Consider the following 15,944-nt stretch of genomic DNA (forward strand, 5'->3'; position numbering starts at 1 on the left):
GGCACCTGGATACGGGGGAGAGTCGGATCTCATAATCGTTCAATCGTGTTTTCTTGGCGGCTCCTTTGGCGTCGGTCCTCTCTCGGCCTCTCCAACTTTGTCCAAAGAAGTCATCTCGGCACATGTTCGAATGATGAATACATGCTTTGGTGAGAGCATCCGTCAACGTCAATCATTGTAAATGGGGGGTGTCGGGATTCGCCCCCGGGAGCAGCAGAGAGACAAGGTCATTTTACATCCATGCAGGCAATCACTGTATCTCCGGCAGGCTGTCTCACTCAAGCTCTCTCTGGCTGGCTGGCTGCTCGGGCGGCAGGCGGGGGTGGGAGGCGGTTAGACGCATGGGGAAAAGGTTCGACGCATTGCGCGATAATCCGCCCGCGCCCCGATGGGCTCAGCATTTCCTTGGTGGGTGGTTTTGCTTGCTTCTTCTTCAGAATCAACAATTTGCCCATCCCCGGCCGCCCGTGTCTCATCGGCACAGCACTGGATCGGTGCCGACGCGGGCTCATTTAGTGCATTGGACGTGATTTCAAACATGATGTTGCCGCTACTGCGCAACGAGAGAATTTTTTCGGCATCTTTTTCACCGGAGTCGAGAGGGCCATTGCGACCGGCAGTAAAATGCCGTCTCAATAGCAGAAAGGCGGGATGGATGAGGCGATGGGCGAAGCGGAAGGCGGTCTTTGCGGCAACGGGGAGGGGAAGGGGAACCAGACATCATCTCCGGGATGCTTCTCTCATGCTCGAACCTCTAGGTGCATGGCCGTTGCCGGGCGATAAAAGGCCACACGGGCCGTTAAAAAAAGAAACAAAAGAAGCACCCGTGATGGGGCCGGCAGGACGGCATCATTCTGGGGTAAGCAAGTGGATTGATTGCGAGTTCTGGCGAGCGGTCAATGAGAGAAGGGAGAAAACATGAGACGAGACGGGGGCTGAGAACAGACACATTAAACGGCCATCGGTCGGTCGGTGGGCTCCGTGTCTTTGGGCTGCACGTTTCTTCGGGTGCTTCCATGGAATAACAACACCTACAAGAGAGAGCCGGGCGAGTAGTGCGCTAAATGGACATGGTGCGAAGTACATGCGGCTCGGGACAAATGCGGCCTAAAAATATGAAAATGAACAAGCAATAGGATGGCCTTGGCTCTCTTAGAGTTAATGGGTGAAATGAAGGGTTGCATGTTGGTGGGAAAATGGCCTCACCCATGATTTCGCCCGGCGGGAGCGAGAGAGGTCAGGCGTCTCTTGGCCCCCATTTTGTTCCTGCATCATGCAGTCAGGGCATCCCATCCTCCCCTGACCCCCTGTATTTCGCCCAAGTGCCATGACCGCTCTGCTCAGACCGGACGGATATAGGGCTCGTAGTAGAGCCTTGGCCACTTGGCAAGAGTCGGAGTTGGGACCAGGGTGCCTTGGAGGGGGGGAGGAGGGAAAAAAACGAGCTGCTAGGGGCCTCGGGAAGGGTGGGTTGGCGATGGTAAACACGAGCAGCCAGTGCGGCGCATTGTCGATTGTTTCGCGGTGCTCGTCGCAGAGATCCTGGCAATGGCACGGGAACATGAGCTCGGCAGAGGGAAGTTGGAGAGGGCGACGAGATGCACAGGCCAGTGAATCTCGTGTGAGGGGTCTTGGTGGAGGAGGTGGGACATGGTGTGCTGTGTGCACTAAGGCAGAGTAGAGTACCTACCTAGGTACCTAGGGTTGCGCGACGAGGGGACTTTTGCGGTCCGGCTTGTCCAAGGCAAGAGAACTGACTGGTACGTACCCTGCACCCCCGACTTACTTCGCATTGCTATATATGGAAGGAAGTAGACGTGAGAGAGAAGAGGGCAAGCACCGCCAACAGAACGTGGTTGATTGCGATTGACGTGGCGGACTGAGCCACGTTGGAAGGAAGGAAGGAGGCAGCAGGGCAGTTCTCTCCCTCCTCACTGGCCGTAGTGTCTCCGTATGTAGGTACAATGATAAGCACGGAGATACTTCGCTACGTGTACCATCCGTATCTGCATCTGCATCCGAACATTGTAATTACATGGTATGGTACGCGGTATGTACACCAACGTGTAAGGCTGATGAAACCAATCACACCCGCGGTAATGCAACCCTGGCTCCTGCCTGCCTGCCTGCCTGCCTGCTTACCTTGCCAGGAAGGAGAGAACGGCAAAGGTGTTTGGGTTGGGTGTCTGGGTGTGTGTCCGCCCGGGTTACCTGTTGCTACTTGAGAGAGCACTGCTACTGCCTCGCCCTCAAAGAGACAAGAGGGGAGAGGAGAGGCGCCGGGACAATTTCGGCACCTCGGCGCCGGAAAAGCTCTGGTTGCGGCCAGGGCTGCTCCTACTCCTGCCTGCTCCTGATGCTGGTCCCCCCCGTTGCTGCCCGTTGGAAAGAAATTCGATTCAAACTCAACGGCATTTGATTAGGTAACCCGCCCGAGGGTCCATGGCCAAAATACGAGCGCGCAATCCCTCCCATTCATGATTGTTCCATTTAATATGACGTGGGACAAGACTTGAGAGAAAATCTTAGCAGCAAATGGCTGTCTTATCCACTCGCCCTCCCCACATTCGAAACAGCGACAAGAACAACGAGACCGGGGCTGCTTGACGCGGGGATGTTGGACGACCACCCGCAGCCATCGGTCAGCATTCATCTCGTCGACTCACCTCCCGCGGCACAGCAACAGCAACGGAGATGAAGTGCAGGCAGCGTCGAGACGAGGTGTCAGCGCCGACCGCCAGCCCAGAGCGGACCACCACAGAGCAAACCACAGAGCACATCAGCAGCACGCACGCACGCACGCCATCGTGACAAAAACAAACTGCCAAAAGAAGCAACGAAAGAAGCCGCTAACTCATCGTTCGTCTCAAGTCAAACTGAGCCAAGACCAACGGCGCAATCATAGCGACTTGACCACCCACGCCGTCGCCGCACCGTGCCCGACTCCCCAAGCTTTTTTTTCTTCTTCTGCAGTGTTTCCGCCCAATCCAGTTAGTTGCGCCAAACATTCCCGCCCCCTTTTGCTCTCAGTCGTCCTAGCCCACGCGCACCACCAGAGGACATCGCTGGAGCGAGTGCTGCTTTTCTGCTCAATAATAGTAAACGTTGGGAGAAAGGGAAACCCCCCCAGGGGACGCTCCTCCCCCCATCGCACGATGTGCGACAGCGAAAAATAATTGATGTTGACAGCCAATCACAGACTCGGCGTCCCTTGCATCAATCCCCTTTCATACGAGTCTAATGCGCCAAGATCTGGCCCCGTCACACCCTCTCGGCCAGAAGAACAAAATAAAAAAAGAATGCCGGTTGACGTCGACAGATCCCTCACCCCCTCAGGGAAGACGAGCTTTTCGCATATGCAGCTTAGCATAGCCAGCAAACTAACTCCCTTCATTGGTTCCGCGCCGCACCCGTCGCCTCCCATAGCCCGCGAGAGGAGTCGGTGTCGTTGGTCGCAACCAAAAGTACTTCCGTCCCTCGCCCCAAGTTACCGGCATGCGATCCTCCCAGACAGTACATAGTACAAGCCGGTTGGTCAAAAAGGAACTTGTACGGTGGGCTTTTGCCCGCCAAGTGCTTCGGGCGCACACCATTGGGGCTGCAATTTTGACATCCAGTCACTCGGGATGCCAATGCTCGTATTGTCTCCTCTACTTGTCGAGTCAGGGGGAGGGGGGAAAACCACGCGAACCTTCGGACGACATGGTCAGAAGCCCAACTAGAATCTATCCCGGCCTTCTTGCCTCTCATTTCTTCTTCTTCTGAGTCCTCCGTGGTGATCCCACTTCCAGACTCCCAACACGGCCTTCCAGTTCGTCTGCTAACAATATCCTTGCACACCCCTCCGCAAAAGGGTCTACCCGACTGGACGTCCCGCGATGGCCCTCGCGCATCGACATTTTAGTCGCTTTTTCCCTGCCGATTCCCGTCGCGACATCATCCAAGCCACAGCCCACGGTCTCCCCTTCTTCTGAATAGGTAGCCGGCATTGCAAGTTGCAAGACAGGCTACTCGTACGGACCTACCCCCCTTGCCTGTGACCATCCTGCGGTTGAGACGAGGCCAACGCCAACCATGTCCTGCTCCATGCCCCCCATACCGCCCGAGAACTCGGCCGCCGCCGTTGGGCGCGGCACACGGACAGGACGCCGCGCCTGGAGTCACCTCCTGCCCAGCCTTCTCCACGCGCCGCTCGGCGGATTTCCCTAGCACTCTCATTTCCTCTTATCCCCGGGGCTTATTATGCATGAGACGCCTTGTGGGCTCTTCTTTTCCTCTCCTCTCGGCATTGTAGGTTGGATATAAGTGTATCCCTCCCCCCCCGTCTAGCCTTGAATCCATCTCACGATACTCCAGCCAACCACCTCAGTCACTCGCTTCCGCACACCCACCACCGAAAATGTTTGGAGTACAGTCGCTTTCCGTCTTGACGGCAATTGTCGCCTTTGGCGAACTGGCAACCGCCGCCCCCCTCGAGTCGTCGTCCCCCCTCGCCACCAGGGACATTCCTCGCCCGCGCTTCGGAAGCGTCCCGTACGGCGTCGATATCACCCACTGCACCGTCAGCGGCAAGGTTGCCTTGACTTTCGATGATGGCCCTGGAGAGTACACCGAGAAGGTCCTCGACACCCTGGAGAAGAACGGCAACATCAAGGCTACCTTTTTCCTTGTCGGCACTAACGGCCAGAACGGCATTGCCAACGCCGCCTACACCCCCCTCATCAAGCGCATGCTGAACGCCGGTCACCACCTTGGCAGCCACTCGTGGAGCCACAAAGATTTCAACACCATCAACCGGGATCAGAAGATTGATGAGGTCCTCAAGAACGAGGAGGCCTTCGCCAAGACCCTCGGCATCATCCCGACCTACTTCCGTCCGCCTTACACTCACTGCGACGGCGAGTGCGTGTCGACCCTCGGCGATCTGTCGTACCACGTTGTAAGTCGTAGCGTTCCCATGTCCACCTCGTTCCTGAACTAAGAATCATGCAATCAGACCGACTACGACCTCGACACCAAGGACTGGGTCGACGGCGGTGTCAACTCAAAGCAGCTTTACTCCAGTGCCATCAACGGAGGCAACCCTGCCAGCAACTCCTTCATCGCTCTGTCCCATGACATCCACACCTTTACCGTCAACGGCTTCGTTCAGTACATGATCGATGTCGCCAAGGAGAAGGGTTTCTCGTTCACCACCCTCGGCGAGTGTCTCGGCGACCCGGCTTCCAACTGGTACCGTGACCCCAAGACTGGCGAACCCTGGAGCGGCACCAAGGAGGAGACGACCACAACCAGCAAGACGGCGGCTCCTACCACGACCTCTACTACTGTGGCCGAGACCAAGACCAAGACCACTGTTTCGACCACTGAGTCTGAGACCGAGAAGGCCAGCGTCACCAACAAGAGCGCCACCGCCGACAAAGATGAGTCAGAGACCGAGTCTGAGGAACCCACCGCTACCGCTACCGCCACCGGCGTCAGCGCCGCGACAGCTACTCGGACCGTCGACGGCGGAGCCAACATCGGCATCCCTGCCACCGGCACCAACGGCGCTGCGAAACCCACCAGCACCAACACCACTGTCGAGGTCAACGCAGCAGGCCGCGCAGTCTTTTCGGTTGGCGGCGCTCTCGCTGGCGTCTTGGCATGGGCCATGATGATTTGATCGCCTGCAATGCGAGTCGAATACCCCGATAGAGAGAGGAAGAGGGACCGTTTCCCAGTAGTAATTTGGGTAATCCTTAATTTGGCAGTCGCCAGGTCGACAGAGCCTTGGATATCGAGACGGAGACGAGATGAATACATGATACCACGCCATCCATGTAGTCGAGTTAATGCGTACTGGACATAGATGTGAAACCTAACAAACATATTTTGATTGTGAAATACATATTTTTCATACTAATATTTCCGAGCCTGTGGTGTCAACTTTCAAGGGAAGTGCGCACCTCCCAATGTCCAATATGAGAACTGCATTGGTGCATGGCCAAAATGCATGCTTATTTAGTTGCCCGCGCACGAAGTTTCCCCACGATATCCCTTCCTCCGCGCGGGAGGATGGATGCAAGATGGAGTCGACAACGCGTGTCCTCCCGCCGCTGATAACCACCGTTGACAATCTGCAGTCGTCGCTGCAAAGTTGCGGACCGCCTTGGAGTAGACCTTCCCCCGGACCGCGGGACGGCCTCGGCGGGGCGGGAGGGCCGGATGGGGGAGCCATCAGAGGTTGTGGACCCGGGGTGGGGGATGCGGGGGCGGATAGGGGGTTCGTTTTCGGGGTGTGGAGGGGAGTCCGGCTGGGGGGCCAAGCAGCGGGTCGGAGACGGTGGTCCCGGCGTTGAAGCTCGTTGGGTGGTGATGGATACCGGCGATAGGACGAGGAGGTATAGTTTCTTGCGTGTGAAAGGGAGGGAGTGGGTTGAACGAGGGCGGGAGCGGGCGCGGGTCTCTTGTGGGAGGAGGCGCGAATTCAGTCGACTGGCAGAGCGCAAAGTGGTTTTGACACCACGGGGGGAAGGGCACCTTACGAGTTCAATGTAGTCCAGGACAAGGCGTTGTTGTTTCCGATTGGTTGCACGGTTGCGCAGCTTGTCTTCAGGCAGCATAATTAGATACTGAGGAAACGTCAAGATGCAGGGAGATGGGCCTCTCAGCCATAATATATGTTATGGCTGGGAGGCCCATGATGATCGCACAATGTAAGGAGGGAGAGATAGTGAGGCTGAGCGTAAAGTACCGCTCGAGGGCTTCATTCTCTGCCTTTGACTCTCGTCAAAGGTATTGATCTCCTGGAACTAAAAATTATAGACCCCCGGTCAGTCTGGGTCAGCTAGAGATTGAGTTGGACGTATACCCTTGAATGCCGGTACGCATTGATTCTTCCATCTCTCGAAACGATCCAACCGGGTCGACATGTACATACCTCGTGGCCCAAACATGTCAAGGGAATGAATGCATCGTGAGTCTCGGCTCCAACCCCAATGTCCGGCACATCGCATCGAGATATTCATTTGAGCCATAGAACGGCCGACGTAGTATTTAGTAAAGAGTTCTATGCGTGAACGACATAACTGGGTATAGCAAATACAGATGACCGCCCGGATGCCAAAAAACGCTCTCGCCATCTATCCGCGTAAGGTCGTTGCCTCCCAAATCTAAGTATACAGCTTGACATAGGGAAAAAATAAATAGAAAAAAGGACCAAGGGGGAGAGCCTGCCGTATCAACCGAGACCAGCAGGTTCCCACACCAAGTCGAGAACCACCATGGCCTCAGAACAATACATTCGTCAGACATTCCTCGCCATTACATTAGAAAGAATCTCACATGCTGCCGACGCTCTGCGCCCGCTCCTTCTCGATGGTGTCGATTGAGTGTGACCGCCCGTTCATCTTCTTCCCGCCCGCGTGGTCCTCCATCTCGACGACGACCGTGGTCACCGTCTCCATCTGGATGCCCTCCATGCCGCCACGCCTCCTCAGGGACTCTTGGCTGATGCTGCGGTGCGCGCCGCTCCGGCGCCTGTCCCGCTTCGCCTCGGCGCCGCGGCGCTTCCGGCTGATCAGCTTCGTGAGCCAGCCGCCGGTGCCCTCGTCGGCGCTGACGTTGTGCGCGGTGCTCCCGGCGCCCTGGACCCAGACCATGTTTCCGTACCGGCGGTTGGCGGGCGTGCGCATGAAGGCGAAGGTCTCGATGCCCGTCTCCTCGTAGTCCGGCGACGCGTTGAAGATGATGACGTGGCGGGTGGTGGAGAAGAGGAGGACGTCGAGCCAGCCGTTGGACGCGATCATGGAGCCGGCGAGGCAGAAGTACTCGAGCGACACGGACTTGCCGGCCATGGTGATGACACGGCCCAGGGCCAGGGGCGCGGTGCAGAGGATGTAGATGAGGGGGTAGAGCAGGAAGGCCGGGTGGTGGCCGGCGGAGCTCGGGTTCGCCGCCTGCGCGTCGCCCTGGGAGCCCTTTCCGCCCCGGGACTGGGACTGGGACTGCGTGTGCGCGTGGCTGAGCCTGCGGCCACGGTTGCTGTTGGACGCCGAGGACGTGGTGTTGTTGGAGGACGAGGGGAGCTGGAGGGAAGGGTCGGTGCGGCGGATGTGGTTGAAGATGAGGAGGTAGAGGACCGCGGTGATGAAGAAGGAGACGAACATCCAGAGGTAGTGGAGGTAGAGACGCATCGCCTCGTAGCGGACGTTGACCCAGCACTAGTTGCAATGTTAGTTGACAGCTCGCGGATGTATGATTGTCGGAAGAGGGAGAGGTGTGTCTGTGTCGCGAAAAGACCTCGGACATAACCATAACCGCCCCTCCCCTTCCCCGGGAACGGGACCAGAAGTGAGACTTACCCAGGCCGCGGCGCGAACGTAGAGGCCGCCGTCATCCGCCCCGTTGTTGGTGATGATGATGCCGGCGATGGCAAGGGCGTAGATGAAGAACCACACCGAGGCAATCATGCACCAGAAGGCCCACGTCGGGAGCTTGTAGTCCCGGACGACGGAGAGGTAGGTGTGGACGGCGATGGTGGTGATGAAGGCGCTGGACGCCAAGTCGCCCGTCGAGATGAACCAGCCCTGCGCCCAGCAGGTCGTGCTCCCGACCATGATGCCGCCCCTGCTCAGCCACGCGGCGTTGAGCAGGAAGGCGAGCGCCTGCTGGATGTCGGCCAGCAGCAGGTTGTAGATGAGCATGAGGAACTGGTTGGGCGCGTCCCGCTTCGTCTTGTCCTTCTTGGTGCCGGCGGCGTACATGGTGGCCGGGAGGCCCATCTCCTCGGCCAGGACGGCGTCGGCGTTCGGCTCGTCGGCCATGCGCTGCGGCCGGTCGGGGGACGGCGCCAGGTACCATGATATCAGCCGGTACGTCAGGACGAAGAAGAGCGTTGTCGTCGACAGGAAGGACAGGAAGCCGAAGAAGCTGACGGCGGTGAGGCCGCGTTGGAGGACCTCGGGGAGCGGCGCCAGTGTCCTGCTCTGAGGGTCCATGGCGGACGGCGCGGCCGTCGGCGGCGGAACGCCGGGTGGCGTTCGGGGGGAAGGAGGAGGGGAGGGGGTGGGTGAAGGACGGATGGGACGGGACGGTCTGGATGGTCTAGTCGTCGGCGGACGACAGCTGGTCACCGCGCGGACATCCAAACTACTGCTGTGCAACCCTCCTCGACGGCGTTGTTTGTTTGCCTGCGTTCTTTTGGCTCGAGGAAATGCCACTGACGCAAAAGGTTGGCCGGTTCGTCCAAAAACGAGGCGGAAGGGGGCTGCAGACCAGTTGATAAATGGCTTTGCGCTCTGTCGCCGTGAGCCCAGCCCAGACCAGGCTGCGGAGCCAAAATGACGATCATCAAGACCCTGTCCCTGACGAATATGCCTTAGTGCGGGAAGGACTCAGCAAATCCCAACTCATGAGGGCCCGTCATCTGCAGAATGACTGACTAGGGAGAAGGGGGGGATGGGGGGGGGGGGGGTTGTCAATGTCGGCAAAGGCAGCTTCATCCTCTGTACGTTCGGACAAATCGAGGGTGATCTGGAAATGGGCCAGCGGCCAAGGGGTCCCACATGCCGTAAAAGGCACTCTGCACCGGAGAGCCGGGTTCCCTTCCCATCTTGATTCCAAAGGCATGCTATAGTATGGAGCCTGCCTGGAGGCGAATGGGGAGGGGGGAGGAGGGGCGATTTGCCCGCCCGCCTGTCTGGGGAAAGGTCCGCTGTGGGCGACGTTTCATCAGCGGTGAAAGGCAGAGATCAACTGCTGCAGTGTATATTAGATACAATGCATCATCTACGAGCGTCCGTCACCAACGCTTGTCTCCGACTTGCAAGTAGGCCAGAAAGCAACCATCAAACCGTTCATGTTCTAGAAGAAAGTCCCGAGGGAGTCTAGCAGAGACGGGCGTGGGCGTTTCCCAACGGGCCAAACGGCTGCCGGGTCCAGACTCTTCGACGGTTCATTTCGTTAGGCGGGTTTTACGAACCTGTCAGAAAAAAAATCACGAAAGACAGGGGAGCAAGGGGCGAGAGACAGGAGGGGGGGAGGTTCCGGCTGCCACGAGGCTGGCTGAGCTAGTCCTTGACGAGCCGGTGCTAATCGACTAGACCAAACCTTAGCTGAGGGCACCAGGCGTGGTGATTGGGCGCTCTCGAGATGGCAGCCAGGGGTAGAGATCCTCTTTTGCGGCGGCGCGATGACCGAGAGGCGCCGACCAGAGCGAGCTGCTAAGCAGTGCGGATATTATGCCGCATGAACTCGGGCGTCCCTGCGTCGGGGAGAGTGTATAGTGTAGTTGGGCCGTATGAATGGCGCGATAATTGCAATCGAGACCCTATTGCTGTGGAGTTTGCTCCATGCCTTTTTCCCCCCCTCCCCCCGTCCTGTGTTGCTCGCGATGTCGCGCCCTTGTCCCCATCGTGATTCTTCAGCCGGGTTCCCACCGCCCACGTTGTGGACACGCGCGCTAGGCCCAAGATGGTCAGCTTTAACGAGAGTTGGCGGCGCTAACTCTCTGGGCGGCGCCTAGCAGCTGATAGCTTGCCTCGCGAACGCTCGCCTAGAGTGTTTCGAAATGTTCTCTCTTGCTCTTAGTCCGACGGGGGATTCCTCTCGGTCAATGGCCGTTGAAGCTAACGAGGCAAGAGATGCGTTGGATGTCGTAATACAGGCCACCAACGTGGCGTCCAGGGAACGTCTCCGAGATGTTTGTAGATGGTTTCAACGGTGCGATTGTCAACCAGGGCGGGTGGCGGCGACGCCACCGGATCGAGCATCTCGGTCTGTTTTTGAGCTGTCAAATTTGACCGATCCTGAGCTTCAACGAAAAGAACACCTGGTGGGTTGCTAATTACTGTCAAACAGCTCTCATCCTCTCATCACCCTTCGAAGCCTCCGGGACCGGGCTCTAGAGAGATGTTTTTGGTAAACAATCCGTTGCGTAACACTTATCTGATCTTGAGAGCTCAGTCCATTGGTTTGATTCCGTGTCCGTCGGACTGGCCGCTGTCGTGGGTTGTGCAAGCGGGGCCTCGGGGTCCTGTTTGACAGCTGAAGAGCCCTGCACGGCCGTAAGAAGCTCTTTTCTAAGCCTTACATCCTTGGAGGGCTAGGCATGATCAACCCGAGTCAGAGCCGTGTGTTTGCATTTTCTCTCCGCCTGGCAATAACCCACGATCCAATATCCTGGGAGATGGTGCTGACGATGCCCGCGTCCCACGGATACGGGGTAGAGAGAAATGGGCTGTTCTCCCCCCCTCAAGCGAGGCTCAGAAAATTACAGGCTGGAGCCCTTGGCGAACCCTCCCCCCTTAGCCAGGGCACTTGCAGGGCAAAGCGAGAAGGCTTGGGCTTTCGCAATGAAGCTAAAGCCGAGTCTCGTTAGCCTCCTGCCGTTAGCGTCCAGCCGCACGACAGGGGACCTATCCGATCGCCTACCTGTTCGCAATGCTAACTCCAAACAAACCCCCCTGAGTGGATCTCTCCGAAGCCGCGATGGAGCAGTATTTTCTTCAACGTGGTGTGGAATGCATGCGGGAGGACGATGCCGATGGCAAATTGAAGATTACTGAACTCACGTGTCTATACCGATTACTGCATTGACTGCCGACGTTACTCATGGGGCATTCCAAAAAGACGATGCCCACCATCGTCCAGTTGCGGCAAATGCGGCGGTGAAGCTGGCCAAAAAATGCCACATAATCGCCGAAACCCGAGACTTGCACCGCAGGGTCTGTCTGCTATTAGCATCCGACTCCGAGCGGCAAGGAGTGTGAGCTTTCCATTATCAACAAGGAGGGGGGATCATAGCGACGACACCAAAACCTCGCGCTTTGCTTCGGGGCCAGAGCCTACATACTCTGAATGGAACCCCAACTTCTCACGAGAGGAAGTCGGCTATTGATGTGGAAGTGAGGCAATTCGCAGTGATGACAGGGTCTTAGCGCCCTCTTGGCTAGGACGACGACTATCCTTTTCTACATGCGAGGCCGCCCCCTTCGGAAGTGAAACTCGTTGCTGGCCAAGCAACAAAAGACTAGTCAGTCAACCCATACCTGTCACATTCATTTTTGAGCTCCATCTTGGGTAGGTGTTGTGATTTCGCACCTAGCTATACAGAGACAAAGGTAGGGCTTAGCTTGGAAAAAGACAGTGCAGGCGATTTCTAGACTCTGGGTTGGTCTCTAGATCGTGACACTATCCTCAAAGTCTGAATAGAGCAAGGCTATATTTGAAATGATGATTGTCATGGGACTTGGGAAGCCAATTCTTTTATGAAGATCCATCAACCAACGATCCGAAAAGCTTCAGAGAGCTGCATTAGGGCGGTCATTAGAAATCTTTCTCAAATAAGAAGACATAGCTTACCTCGGTATGGAGTATGTCAGGTCGTCGTGGCCCAGCGGGTGAGGCTCGGCTTGGACGATTGGCACGGCACCGCCGGCCATTGACACCCAATCCCGATGCATAGGCGTATCGCCAGGATGAGAATTAAACAATCGGTACAGAGAATCTGCGAAAGTCATGGTTCATCTTTATTATCTTATGCCAATGAATAGTGCATGGTTCGCATATATACACCTGCCATGTCGGTGGAGTGCATCTACCGGTAACCAACACCAAGATTGGAACTAGGGCGACGAACCCGTAGATAGACAATAAAATACACTTAGTATTGGAATCCATGTCTTTTTGACAAGCACTTGCAAGGTTGACATTTTTTTTTACTTCAAACTTACAAGTACTCACCTCATTGTACTCGGAAAAGCGGCCCAGTTGTGCCGTTCGAGAATCACTTGAAATTAAAACAACCCGACTCGTTATACCCGTTCTTTATGGTTTCTGTACATAAGAAGTAGCCGATTTGTTCTAGTCATGAACGACCACGAAAACGACAAATGCCGCCATAAAATGACTCGTTTCTCAACCCAGCCTGACCTTGAGAACGTGGCACCCTGTAGCTTGTCAACTCAGAGATTGCCGTGAAACAGTTACGTGGTCCTATATTGTTGAGATGGCATGTTTGCTGCCCTGTCTCTGTCGCAGCGCGTGGATGTTGATCGTGAAGGCGACTCATGCTCCTCTCTTTTCGAATATGATCTCCGCTCTTCTGATGCAGCTTACCTCTAGTAAAAAGATTAACAGCCATTTAATGTTTTTAAAAACCTAATATTCCACATCTTTCGTTAGTTAGCTCCCCTTTTAAGAGCGGGTAATGGTCCGATGAGATTATGGAAGCATAGTGCTGGCCTTGATGCACTCACAGCCCATGAATTACAGTCGTGCTTTATTGGGTGATGTGTGTCCTTGCAAGATTTGTCGCCTCGGTGACACATGTATGAACACTTAGACGCACATCCAAAGTGTCACATGGTGGACGTGGAGGTTGATAGCCTACCGGTACTAGTCGACGAAGATCGTCCGATGTACGGTGGCGATCTTATATTTGGCTTAGCTGGGCAATCTCTGGCTAAGCCGGCACATTTTATGGGAACTAGAGAAATAGAGTTTCTACAAGTTACAAGGAGTTTATATTCCATACGCCGTAGTGTGTTCGCACACGCACCGATGCGGAAAGACTTTCCATTCCAGGCTCGCAAGCTAGCAGCCTATCGGCTATTCAAATGTAGCGCAAAGTGCACGATTGGCTGTCGCTCGGGCATCGTCGCTCCTTTACTTACGCCCGTCTACTCATATCCGAAACCACTACTCCAGACGTTCAATGGCTCTTCACGTCGGACGGATGGCAAGGTCGATAACATGAGCTCGGGCTATGATGGGCTGATGATTCATGACTATGGTATGTAGTTTCTCCTCGCAAGCAGTGGATGCTGGTTCCGAGGTTCGAAATGGGAGTGAGGTAACTCCACGGGATTAGTGCTGCTTGTAGACTTCGGCTGCATGGTCTCTACGCTCCGACTGTTTTTAAAGACATAGCCTACTGCTTTCTGTTTGATTTCCATTTTTGGCGGGCATGACTGACTACCAACGGTTTACGCAAGTCTACCCAAGATTTCCACAGCACACCTGATGGAACGTGACGCGGGAAGGGCTAGCACATTTATTTGAATTGGTCAGCTTCATGTTAAGGAGCGGAATCTAAGAATATCTCCCATTCCCTTGAAAACTTCAACATCTAGAACCTTTTGGCATATTTTTGTTCTAATAAAAGCACAAGAGAAACACCCACATCAAAACGGTGTGCTTGACATTGATTAACGAGTGTCGACTGTGAAAGATCTCCATCACCTCATATCACTAATTACCTATGTTAGTATAGTAGCCTGTGTCACCATAAAGAAAAGCTTCTTTTACATATCTAGTCATCCAAGCGAGACGAGCAGCCAAGGTCAAAGTCTAACTAGCCACTTCATAAAGTCCGGCGCGGAATTGAGGTTATTGCTTTCCTTCCCCAAAATTCTAAGGCAAATGTGTGCCAGTTATTTATATATCTGCATAACCTTTAACGAACATGTATTAAAGTAATAGACCGAGGGTTTAACCGATTGGATATTAGGGCAGGTGGTACCGTTATAGTTGCATAGTAAATAGACTATAGTCGGTACGTCGGATCACAGATGACACATGTGACACCTGATACCGCCTTAAGACAGTATCAACACCGGGCAGGACATAGAGACCTTTAGGACAAACTTTCGTAGGGACACTTGAAGCGACCACATTGTGTGGAAGTACCTCAAGCTTTGAGGTGGGAGAATGTTTCATCTGAACACCAGCTACCAGTGCTGGAGTTCTTCGGTTAAGTCGGAAGACTTTAGGCCCTAGCTCACATTAGCATGGGACGATATTAATATGTATGGGGATAAGCGTCCAAGGAAGGAAACAAGCTTCGGGCTCGGTGGTTTTCCTCGGCTAGTCTTTTTTATTAGCCTACCATGCATGGTAGTTGCTTTTTGTGGGTGAGAACCCCCCTCTTTCCCCGTATTTGCTACTGAAAAGGATAATCTGGTCATGTTTCCTTGCATTAAAGGGTGAGATGAAACGTTCTTGATCATTTACTAGGCTCTTGCGTATGCCATATACGGGTATTCGGGATCGGGACGGCGCGATGCAGTTTTCGCGAGAAAGCATTTCTATTAAGTCGAAGTGAGCACCTCGCAACCCGTACGCCGGAGACAATTCAATGCAGTCCTCAAACTCATCTCAGGTAGTAGAGCAACTATGTATCGGGCGTTGAAATATATTTGAAGGTACATTTGGCGACCTACCAACGTAGTCTACTCTTGACATACCGTAAGGTAAGACTTTGATGTTTTGTATTGCTGGACTTCTTAATGATGCTTTCCACTAAATCTTCTAGGCTAGGCAAAATGCGGAAGGAAATTGCGTGGTATATGGAAGCAGAGGTTTAATCCCACAGACATATGGACAGTGCGGGATGACATTTGCACTACCGCTAGCAGGAGCTAGGACACATTCGTACGGTTGGCAGACAGCGAGGGGAGGGTTTCCTCCGGAGTGTGTACACGGACTACACAAGAGGCGTGAACTTGGATAGAATCAAGGACGTGTGTGGTCTTGCTGCAGGCACCGGCGAAAGCCTCGCTTACCGTTTGAAAGCCGTCGGTCGAACTACCAATACAGCGAAGCAACGATTTTACAACCCGGCCCTGGAGCTTTCAGTCTTACTCTGCTGCTTATTTAACCCTCGGTAATTGTTTTGGGGGATTTACTCTCTCAGGAACCATGAGAATTAACATAAAAAATACCAGAATTCAAAGGAGCATTTGTGTTTGGTTACGGACGGAGTTCACCATGACATCTCTTGGGGGTCTGCGAGCGTCGTGCGTCAAATGATCCCCATCTGATTACCAAAACACAAGAAGACTTCTCCTAGTGAAAGGAGAAGGAATGTAGTCTGAAATCTAGCTGGAAGTGTTCGGGCAAAACCCAACAAACTACTCAAACTCAAAAGCCGAGCGAAAACGATGTTGCGAGGCTTTGCT

General features: G+C 54.7%; 2 protein-coding genes across 2 annotated transcripts; one reads left to right on the plus strand and one right to left on the minus strand.

The window, feature by feature from the left end:
- Positions 1–4,399: 4,399 nt before the first annotated feature.
- Positions 4,400–5,665, plus strand: EsH8_VI_000406 (chitin deacetylase; the record flags this gene model as incomplete). Its single annotated transcript, XM_083271659.1, has 2 exons — positions 4,400–4,939; positions 4,997–5,665. The coding sequence occupies 2 exons, from the start codon at positions 4,400–4,402 to the stop codon at positions 5,663–5,665; spliced, it is 1,209 nt and encodes a 402-aa protein (XP_083126833.1).
- A 1,657-nt stretch (positions 5,666–7,322) lies between these two features.
- EsH8_VI_000407 (uncharacterized protein) lies at positions 7,323–8,981 on the minus strand (the record flags this gene model as incomplete). The annotated part of the gene is made up of 2 exons (XM_083271660.1): positions 7,323–8,204; positions 8,346–8,981. 2 exons carry the CDS (start codon positions 8,979–8,981, stop codon positions 7,323–7,325), a joined length of 1,518 nt encoding a protein of 505 aa, XP_083126834.1.
- Positions 8,982–15,944: the final 6,963 nt, after the last annotated feature.

This window comes from Colletotrichum jinshuiense, chromosome 6, assembly GCF_051148585.1.
Source record: "Colletotrichum jinshuiense chromosome 6, complete sequence".
Classification (NCBI taxonomy): Eukaryota; Fungi; Ascomycota; class Sordariomycetes; order Glomerellales; family Glomerellaceae; genus Colletotrichum; species Colletotrichum jinshuiense.